This window comes from Morus notabilis, unplaced genomic scaffold (assembly GCF_000414095.1).
Source record: "Morus notabilis unplaced genomic scaffold, ASM41409v2 Scaffold1340, whole genome shotgun sequence".
Taxonomy (NCBI): Eukaryota; Viridiplantae; Streptophyta; class Magnoliopsida; order Rosales; family Moraceae; genus Morus; species Morus notabilis.
In genome coordinates, this window is record NW_010362232.1 from 250,611 (window position 1) to 261,720 (window position 11,110).

Genomic DNA, 11,110 nt, shown 5'->3' on the forward strand with positions numbered 1-11,110 from the left:
TACGACAAGAAACTCCTAAAGATAAAGCAGCAGATATACCCCCGCCGCGTAAATACCAATCATTTTTCTACATATTAAAGTGTTTTTTTGTTTTTTTTTGTTTTTTTAATAAACAGTTGTAGATTAGTATGTGAGACTACTACTTAAAACGTTGAGGCTACCCTTCGTCCCATCACAACCATTGATATTTAATCAAGCGGACTTAAATTTCATGCTGACTCATCTGGTGTCTTTTTAGGTAGATAATTCTTATATATATACACAAATATATATATATATAATATTTATGTGTGTTAAAAATATCTTTCCCAGACATAAATGTGATACTCTTTAGACATTCATTTAAAAAAAAAAAATTTAAACTTCAAAGTTTTGTCCTCGTTTTTCTGGAAGAACTTTTAAGAAGCCATCTGAATTGATTAGCCCAAAAAAAAAAAAAAAAAAAAAAAAAAAAAAAAAAACATTTAAATTTTTTAAAAAAAAAGAAGTCATCTGAATTTTTCATCATTTTTGTCTAATTAGTTTCTGCATCATGGAAAAACATTTTTTTTCCCCAATCCACGCAATCTTTGTTGTTTAGTTGTATATTATTTGTTTGTTTGATTTAGCTATGAGGTAATTTCAAAATTGTCCTCCTGACTTTTAATATGTTGCATGTTCATCCAGATTTTATTCTATTTTAATTTTGATCATTCTATTAGCTAAGTGTTATATATTTGATGAGATTTATGGAAATTAAGAATTAAAATTGAAAACATCTAACTAAAAATAATACAAAAATAAAAATTAATTTCTAAAGATGGTCCTTAAATTCTAACTGTTTCTTAATTTTAGTTCTTAATTCACACAAATTTTGTTAAATATTTAACACTTAGCTGATGAAATAACAAAAATTAAAACAGTGTAAAACTTCAAGAACCAATTGCTGCACTTTTTAAAGTAAAGAATAAAAGTAAAATTAAGGGTAAATTTTAAAAACCACTTGTGAAATTAACCTTATTATTTATGGTGGAAAGCCTTTGGACATGACATTTTTTTGTTTATTTTTGTTGACCTCAAAAGCGGGTTCAGCTAGCCACAAGGCCTACAACCACTCCCAATATCACAATAGAAGAGAAAATTAAAAATTCTACCTATTTAAAAATCTGACTTACTAAAAGTGCTAATCTTAAAAAATTATCCGTTCACTTATTCTAATCTAAAAAGTAAAAATGTATAGATTAATATTAAGGAATAAAATAAAAAAAGACTCCATTTTAAGATGTATTTTTAAAAATTGCCCCAATGAATGAAAAAGGAAAACTCATCAGAGACATAGAAATCAGGTTAAACAATTTCAGACACCGATTTGAGTTTTTAATTCTAGATTTATACAGTAAAAAACTCTCAAAAAATGTCACATCTAACTTTTTCTGTTACAGTGAAAAGTTCTTATAAAATGTCACATCTCAACTCGAATTGAAAACTCAAATCCGCGAAGTGAACGATGCCTCAGTAACTTCCTTTTTTTTTCTTTTTACATTCTGAAATCACACGAAGTAACTTCCTTTTTTTTTCTTTTTACATTCTGAAATCACACGAACTCACGTTATGAACTCAAGCTTGAAACTGGAGGCTGGAGCCTTGCGCCAAGTCTTACCATCTTTAAAAGTTAGGTTAGGACTAATATTTGTCATGTAGGTGCCCAGTTGGACCGACCAAGTGGCTAGTGAGAGAAGATCAAGTGAACATTTAGTTTATAAATTTAAAATTATAATTCAGAATTATTTTCAATTTACGTGTTTTTTTATGAGAAAAAATAATGTAACAAGCCACGAACCATAATTCAAATTATGACACGAATCTACTAACTAAACGCACGACAAATGTCCAAGCATTCCAACCAACACCCATGGGTTAACTTCTTTTTATCTTTTAATAGAAGAAATTTGCATCTCGTTTACTAGCATAGTATGAAGCCATCACTCCAAACAGCTTCTTAAAAGCCAAAAAACAACGATCAAGTGAAGATAAAAAAAAAAAAAAAGAGTAAAAATTAGCACCTGAGTAATAGATCCATACATGGAACATCCATTCCCTTTCGGCCATCTGCTCAGTATATTAAAGCAAATAGGTACAGAACAAAGAAATATAATAATGCAAGTTAAAAAGGGCCTTAATCATCAGTCTCAACGGTTCCCCCCTTAAGGTGCAAGTGTTTCTCTCTCTTTTGGAACTCTGTTAAACCCTTCCCGCTTCCGGTCACACCAACCTTACCGTGAGGATCATCGGGAGACTTGAAGATGCTCTCCCGCTTGCGTCCCGAGAAGAAACCGACCTGAAAATGCATGAAAAGGAGCAGGGATTAGGAAAAACATAATGGATCACATGCAGTTAGTGTCGTTCTGACATTAAGCTTTCGGGCCTAAAGTAAACAAGTTAAAGACGCAGAGGACTATCAATATCTTGTATATATTTTCAACCAGATTATCAAATCCATCAGTTAAAATCTAAATACTTGTTTACTTATAGTGGGTTTAGAACACAAATGATTCTAGTGATCCACTAAAAACAAATATTTGTATATTGGCACAAGAAGAAATGCTAACACCACTTTTTCTTTCACTTTTTTTGTCACTTTCTGCATTCAGAATCCACTAACACGATATATTATTATTTAAACAAAAAATGAGATAGTAGAGTCCACGTGTCAAACAGTGAATGCAAAAAGTGAAAAAATAGTGGTAGAAAGAGTGATGCTATCATTTCTCACAGGGACAATGTTCACACAGACGAATAGGAATAATTGATTACTATTCTTCCTGTAGCCAAAGAGCAATTGGTCCAACGTTGCAACTTGCAAGCACAATCTTGAATATAAGAATATTAAAGCATACCTTTTTAGTCTTGCCTTTTGTCGACTGGAATTGCTGCCAAGCATTTTGGCGCTTATTCTGTGTAACTTCAAGCTGCTCAAACCTCATCTTTGACTTAAAAGCGTGTATCTTCTTTTTTTTGGTAATTTTCTGTGAATATTAAAGTTAGAAGGCATATCAAACAATAGCAACATAGAAAAATAGCACTCGGCAGAGAAAAATAAAATCAGAAAATGATGAAGATCATATCTGCCTTCAGAGAATAACACTACAGTCTTCAAAATCTAGGCAAAAATATATATTTTTTAATTAATAAAAGTAAACCCTACTTTTTACCCCTCTTCGTTCTTCCTACGCGTTCTCACCTCTCTCTCTGTGGTTGGGGGGGGGGGGGGGGTTTATTATACGGGATCGAACCTACAGCTCCCCCAAATCCCATCCCACTAGACCAAATAGTCTTAGGCAGTTCTTCTAAAAGGCTTGCAACTTTTGCAACAGAAAAGATAACCAAATGTTTTTCTTCCCAAGAAAAAAAGAAGGAAAAAAAAAGTTAAATTGTTATGAACTGAGAAGATCTGTGCATTCCATAGACATCAATTGGTGTAACCTACCACATCCTCAGGGTCATCTGGTTCTATGCGAAGTTTTGCGGGCAAGCTTCGTGATTGGAAGTCAGCAGAACCAGCTTGAGCAATTTTCCTTTTGATAGCTTGTTTTGTAGCTTCGGCCACCCTCTCAGCTTCCAACAATGCATTCACAGCGCCTTCTTCGATTGGCCTTATATTGTCAGGATCGACCTGGAATTAGGAAACATTATTGCGAAGAACATGAATATAAATATACATATGAACGTGATTATAAATATATATAAACCCAACCACTCCAACCAACCCCATTTTCTCTCTCCCATGCAATCATGACATAACTATCTTCTTAAGGATAACCTCTCGATCAATGACATCTCCCTCTGTTAGAAGGAAAAAGAAACCAAGCTTCTTCCTCTTCCCTCTCTCGCTCTCTCTCTCTGTCTCTCTCTGTAATTTCACTAACAAGTTCTCTTTTGAAAGGATAAGTTTCGGATCTCTCTCTCTCTCTCTCTCTCTCTCTCTCTGTAATTTCACTAACAAGTTCTCTTTTGAAAGGATAAGTTTCGGATGAAGAAACTATGTGAGAAAAGAGAAGAAAAGAGGATGTGAAAAGGAGGAAAAAGAAAAAAAAAACATCTAGCTATATATAATAGATAAAGAAAAAGAGGTAAAAGAAATAACTTTTAGCCTCATATAATGGATAATTGTATTCATTCCTGATAATTAAAATATAAAAAGAAAGAAGCATGAAACTAAAGCAAAAACAAAATAAAACGAAACAAGAGCTTCAATTGGTATAACTCAGTAGCTTGGCTACACAACACCCGTACCTCTTCTTTATTACCCCATCCATCGTAAGAGACGCAATACCCATTGGGAGTAAGATCTTCAATTGTTGCTTCGTACCTGAAAATTCAAATTTTTTTTATAAGAAAAAGCATTTAATTATTCAAGCACATAAAAAAAAGGACAGAAGTTGCAAAAGAAATATGAACATCAGTTTGTTAATCTTCAAATATATCCCTTTTTACCACACGCTTACATACCATTCCCCATCTTCACTATAAACAGCTTGCACCTTTGTGCCAACAGGATACTTCTCTTGATGATCAGAGACCCCCCCTGAATCCTGCAAGCAAAAGCAGAATAAAGTAAGAAAGAGAGAGATGGAGAGAGCTCTAACATCAGCACGCAATTACAGACACAAAATCGGGCGGAAAAAAAAAGTATGTGAAGACATGAACATTCTTTTAAAATAAGTGCGCATTGAAATAACAAGTAATTCATAAAATGCAAGAGGTAGACGATAATAACAGCCACCTTAAGAAAAAATAATTGCTTTTAGATTTTTTTATGAGAATTAACGATATAGCTTTGCTCTGAGCTTCACACATAAACCTTTACTGGTTTCCCTTTTTCTCTAATTATTGTATATATTGACTGTTTTATGCTTTTTGTTCTTCTCTGAGGATCCTTGGTATATATTTACATAATTATCAATAAAATTTTGTTTCTTATTAAAAATAAATAAATAAACACAACAGTGAACAGACAAATGCCCAATTGTGTTCTTTCCCAATAGTTATGCACGAGGCAATAAGCATAAATCTTCAACGTTGAAAAATTAAGAAATAATGGCAGCATTGTTGCGAACCATGCTGTATCAGGCCCAACAGCAAGTATGTCTTTTAGAGGCTAATGAACCAGCAACAATACTACCCAAAACAATTAAGTAGCAGAAAAGATAGAAAAGAGCATCGCTTTCAATCTTCACTTTAATTTATTCTTACAATTTTATAAACAGGAAAAATGTTTGGAAACCACCGGCTATTACATGTTTGGAAACACCACCTATTATATATTTGACATAGATCAAGAGCCCTTGGAAACCTCAAACTTTGTTCTACCCTGCTACAGCCAAACAAAAAACAAAACCATGTAAAATATTGTTTTACCTTCTCATTCCAATCGTATTGGGAAAAATCAGGAGCTGCACCAGAACTTTTCTCAATATTTGATCCAGAATTCTCATGTTGCTTTGCAGTTGAAAGCAGTTCTTCCGTTAGAGCAATTACCTGCATCCTTATAACTTTAGTTCCAAGCATAAAATTAATCAACTGTCTAGTATATAGATGTGATTACTAATGCATGAAGAACAAATCATAGTCAAATTCGAACTTAGAATCTGATTGTGAACATCTGAAATCAGGGTGTCAGAGAGGGAGAAAGAGAGCAGGCTGACCATCACGACTCATAGCACACCTGCAAGGAACCAAGATAGAAGTGATGTGCATCGTGATGAACTTCTAATTCTAGATTTAGATCCTTTTTTTTTTCTTTCAAAGACTTCCCATCTTTTGGAGTGTATAAACTTTAGTTAACATAAAACCGTCCTCACCTTAACAACCCTGTAATGTAAAAAAACCTCCAAAGTAGCCATTAGCAGTTAATTGATGTTGCTTGTTGAGCAACATGTTGGTTCCTTCAAAAGAGAGGAGGAAATAAAAGAAGAATGGTAATTGAACTGATCTAGACAACCAAAAAGTAATGTCTGAAACTGGTTTTACAATCCCTTAGACACAAGAGAAGACGCTGGCGCAGTTTTCACACAAAAACTATTCAAGTTGAGACTCGTTGAGATAATAAAAGTACATTATACGACTAGAACCTCAACTGCATATATCCGAGCAATGTTTACAGGAGAAGAAAAACTCCTAAACCGAAATTACCTCATTGAGCTCCCTTTCCATGTCAGCATATTCTGAGTTTCCAGGATCATCAGCCAAAAGCTGTTTGACCTGATTGACAAGGAAAGAAGAAATCGCTCAGTTGTATAATGCAAAACGAGGGGAGAAAAAAAAAATTTGTCCCAGTGACCTACATATAGATTTAGCAACATAGATTATGAGAAGAAGATAACATCCAATCTACTAGTCCAAAGCTTTTTGAGACAATTTGACTTTACATGATAGGAGCGGACCAAAACAGAAAATAACTAATCTCTAAGGCCTCGTTCAGTTCACGGATTCGAGTTTTTAATTCGAGTTGAGATGTGATTTTATGTGAGAGTTGTAGCAGAAAAGTTAGATGTCACTTTTTGTGAGAGCTTTTAACTATAGTAAAATTGGAATTAAAAGCTCGAATTGGTGAAATGAACGAGGCCTAAATCATTTTAAATCAAGCGTTCCAACTACAAAACATATATCAACGCTCTATAACACAAACAACAGGTATAAATTGCTTATAAATGATAAGGTTAATTTCACAAATAGTCCCTGAAGTTTACCCTCAATCTCACTTTAGTTCTTGAACTTTTAAAATGTCCTATAGTTGGTCCCTGAAGTTTTATTCTGTTTCAGTTTTGATCCTTCCATTAACTGAGTGTTTAACTATTTGTGAAAGTAGGGACTAAAATTGAAAGCAATTAAAATTTAGAGACTATTTGTAAATTAACCTTTATTTTTTGTGTTGTTTTAGTGCCTAAACTTTAGATGTTTCAAATTTTAATCCTTAATTTTTACAGATTCTGTCAAATATTTAACACCTAGCTAATGGAACGACCGAAACTTAAACAAAGCAAAACCTCAAGGATTAATTGTAGGATGTTTTAAAAGTCAGGGACTAAAGTGGAATTGAGGATTAATTAGGAGACGTTTTAAAAGTCAAGGACTAAATTGGGATTAAGGGTAAATTAAGGGACTATTTGTAAGATTAACCCTAAAAGATAAGATATTGGCATACTGTTTAAACAAAAGCTATTCAACATGTGTAAGCTGACTATAATTGTGGATTCACCTTTGAAAACTTCGTCCAATAAGCTGATGAGCATGATAACTTTTTCACAATTGTTTCAATAAAACCAGTACAAAATAAAATAAAGAGAATCCTTTAACGCAATCCAAAATTGTTACATAAGACATTTCCCCCAAGTCCTTCCTACCATAAAGACAACAATTTTGCACATTAGGCTGTGGATTGGATGTATAATCCATGCTTTTGTCAACCAATTTCGGGTCTAAGAAAAATTCAAAAGTCATAACATAATAACTATACAAAATAAAATAAAATACAATATCACTGATATGGAAGTCTAGTGCAATGTCAAGTACAGAAAAAAAAATAAATTCAAGAAAAAACCATACTAATGAGGAAAAGAAGCAATGTTTTACACTTTAAAGAAGCCTAAAATCCTAAACACGACTTTACTAAACACGTCCTTACTAAACACGTCCTAAAGAAAGCTAAAACTAATAAATTATGTATCTTTTTCAATTCAACAATTTCATCTGCTTTCGAATGTCTTTCTTTAACAGCCCCAAAACGTAAATAAATACGAATAAAAATGCAGAAAAGTTGGAAACTTTGAACCCTAAAAAGCGAAGAGCGAAAACCCAATTTCAATTACTCGAACCAGAAAGATCATATTATCCCCAATCCGATGTAAAAGCTGTATATATACATATATACATATAAAGAAATTCAAAAGAAGAAGAAGAAGAAGAAATACCTGGTGAAGCTGATCTTTGTATGTGGAGAGATTGGAGGCAAGCTCTTCTACGCTCACCTCTTCTCCTACATCGCCGCCTTGCATTTTAATCGTTGATTTAGGGTTTTAATCTCTCGAATTTGAATTCTCAGAAAAAACGACGAACAAGAAGGAAGAATCAAAGCAAAGAGGAAGAAGAAGAGAGAGAATTAGAAGAAAGTAGAAAGCAGAATTAAAGAAATCAAAAAAATCTTCCACTACACCACTTCGGCTTTGAGTGTTGACGATGTGATCTATTATGTTCTCCGCCCATCTGCCCTATCTAGGCCCAAACCTATATTTGCCCAGCCCATTATAATGATTCGTCTACGTTTATGAGTTGAGAATTATAATTCAAAATTATTCTTAATTTATGTATATTTTTTATAAAAAAGATATTATAATAAGTCACGAACCATAATCTGAACTATAATACGAATCATTATTCCAAATACAGCATTAAGTTGGGATTATGCTCGCGTTTCTTGATTATTATATATTTTTTTCTTTTTTCCGGGGTTGTAAAGGGACCTTCTCAGTACACCAACATATCAGTAGGTCAGGTTTTTTATCCGTTAAATATGAATAAGATTACGTAAAATTAAAAAGTACGTAAATTTAATGGTTAGAAAAATCTGACCTACTGGTACACCAGACTTATCAAAGAATCTCCATATAGTGAAATTTAAATGGTAAAGTTTGAATATGCACAAGTTTTTAGATATTATAAGTATATATATAATATAAAAATGCGATATCGTCTTGAGAATTATTATGTTGTTTTTACTATATTTATAATATGTTATTTTTATTATATTTAAAATATTTTGTAAATTTTGTTAAATTTCAACTCAAGGTATGAAATTTTGTCATATAATATAGGTTTTTTTTTTTTTTTTGTTAATCCAAGAAATGGGACTTGAATTTACTATCAATCTCTCTTTAATCATTTACTTCTAAAATGCCCCAAACTCAATTCAGTTTTAGTACCTTTTAGCAATTGGGTGTTAGAAAAAATAAAGCAAAATATGAGTGATATTCAATTAAAATATTGTTATGTATTATATTTATACCTCAAAATCATATGCATATTATGTGTTCAATCAGCAGAATGTTGTTTTCTGTCGGTATCATGTACATTTTTTGTCATCATTTTGATACTCAACTAATGCAAATGACTAAAATTGAAATAAATTGATAAATTAGGGTTAATTTGTAACATTTTGAAAATTATGAACTAAAATGAGATTAGGATGACCCCCCGTATGTGAAATTAACCTTTTTATTATTATTATTTGCTTCGTTGTGATGATGAACGTATACAAATTGTACATAAACATTGTCCACCTTTCAAGTTTCTAATTTTATTTCATTATCATAAATCTCTATCTTGCCCCCTATCTTGGGCTTTAATTCCTTTTTCTTTTTTTTTTTGTTGGTTAATTTCATTTTTCTCGATGATTAAAAATCACGAATGAGAAAAAGTTCACCCAATAAAATAATCATAAATTTAAAATTACATAATCATATTTAAAATAATATTGAGTGATATCATTATTTTGATTTAGTGATTTTTTTTAAAGGATTTAAAATTTTTTATTGGTTACTTTTTATCATCATGGGATTGAAATTAGAGATGTTTTTGTCATTATACCTATGAGTTTTGTAGGGACAAATATGACCACAAGAAAATAAAAAAAAAAAAACTGAATACCGTTGTTGCCACCATATTTCCCCCTTAAGTTTTCAAAAGAGTTGAAGAAAAACCATTAGCTACTTGGGGTTGTTCTTTTGCAACAAAACTCAGAAAAAATTTAAACTCAAGTTACAACTTTATTCAAGTTCACGTTCTTTTAAGTTCCAACTTTATTCAACTTTACTCAACTTTATTCAAGTTATAACTTCAACTCAAGTTATAACTCAAATTCAACTCAAAAATTACACTCAAGTCACATTCCAAAAGAACAACCCTGAAAACCCGAAAACGGCACATATGCTTTTAAAAATCAACAGTTTAAACAATTTTTTTAAATATTAATAAATAATAAGAACTATAAAAAACCAAAAAAAAAAAAAAGAGAGTAAATTCTATTTGCTTTTATCCCAAACTTAAAAAATAAAAAATCAAACAGGAAAAAAAAAACTCTCTCACACGTCAACCCCGAAACAAAAATTCTAAAACTTTGTTTTGTCTAATTTTTAAATAATTAATAATATTTAAATTTAAAGTAAGGACTTTTTAGTATTCCAAAAACTTTAGCTAGTTATCCTCCAAAAAAAAAAAAAAATTAGCTAGTTAAAGATTTTCTTAAAAAGAAATTATGAAATACTTAAGTGATAACTTCAGGAGAATTTGAAAGCATTAGGAATAGTTTCTAGATTGTCAAAAATGTAAAGACAGACGTAATATTTGGCTATAACTCAATCGGAACTTTTTAAATTTGTTTCATTTAGTATCCATTCTGAAACAGTCTACAAAACCTATTTTCTTATAGATTTTATTGGTATCTTCATAAAATAGCCTAGTTAACCTCTTTTAGGACGCATTCATTTTAACTTGATCTGCTTTATAAAAGTAAAATAATATGATCAGTAAAAAAAAAAAATTTGTCCATAAAAAAAAAAAAAAAAAAAAAAAACTTTTTGTCCCTCTTAAAAAAAAAAAAAAAGCAGGTCTTGCACAGTTGCACCTTTAAAAGCATATATTAGCATAAAAATTAGAACATCATATGTATCGTTTGAAAACAAACGAGATTATGAAGATAAAAACTAGGACACCCCACAAATCTTTGAAGACAAAGAAGTCATGCTTGTGATTGGAATCGCTTTCTCCGACACTTTCTATTTCTACATGTAAGTCGGATCCTTTCGATTCCAACTAATTGTTCAATAAGTCCTTAGATTCGAAGAACTTGGTAGAAAAGTGCTTTTGAAACGATCATCACGGCATCGTCGGTGTGGTGTCGAGAGAAGCTGCGATGTCCAGGGAGCGTCCAAGTAGTTCTATGTGATGCAAGAACTCAGCTAGCGCCATGTTAAACGTGAAAAAATCATGTGAAGACGCAAAAAAAAAAAAAAAAAAAAAAAAAAAAAAAAAAAGGGAGAAAAAAAAAAAAAAAAAAAAAAAAAAAAAAAAAGAACGA

At 31.6% G+C, this 11,110-nt stretch overlaps 1 protein-coding gene across 1 annotated transcript; it reads right to left on the minus strand.

The window, feature by feature from the left end:
• Window positions 1-2,004: 2,004 nt before the first annotated feature.
• Window positions 2,005-8,210, minus strand: LOC21394252 (survival of motor neuron-related-splicing factor 30). Its single transcript, XM_010101486.2, has 8 exons — window positions 7,950-8,210; window positions 6,172-6,240; window positions 5,398-5,517; window positions 4,489-4,571; window positions 4,273-4,348; window positions 3,467-3,652; window positions 2,877-3,005; window positions 2,005-2,317 (listed from the first exon to the last, which is right to left on the minus strand). The coding sequence occupies exons 1-8, from the start codon at window positions 8,031-8,033 to the stop codon at window positions 2,156-2,158; spliced, it is 909 nt and encodes a 302-aa protein (XP_010099788.1). The 5' UTR covers window positions 8,034-8,210; the 3' UTR covers window positions 2,005-2,155.
• Window positions 8,211-11,110: the final 2,900 nt, after the last annotated feature.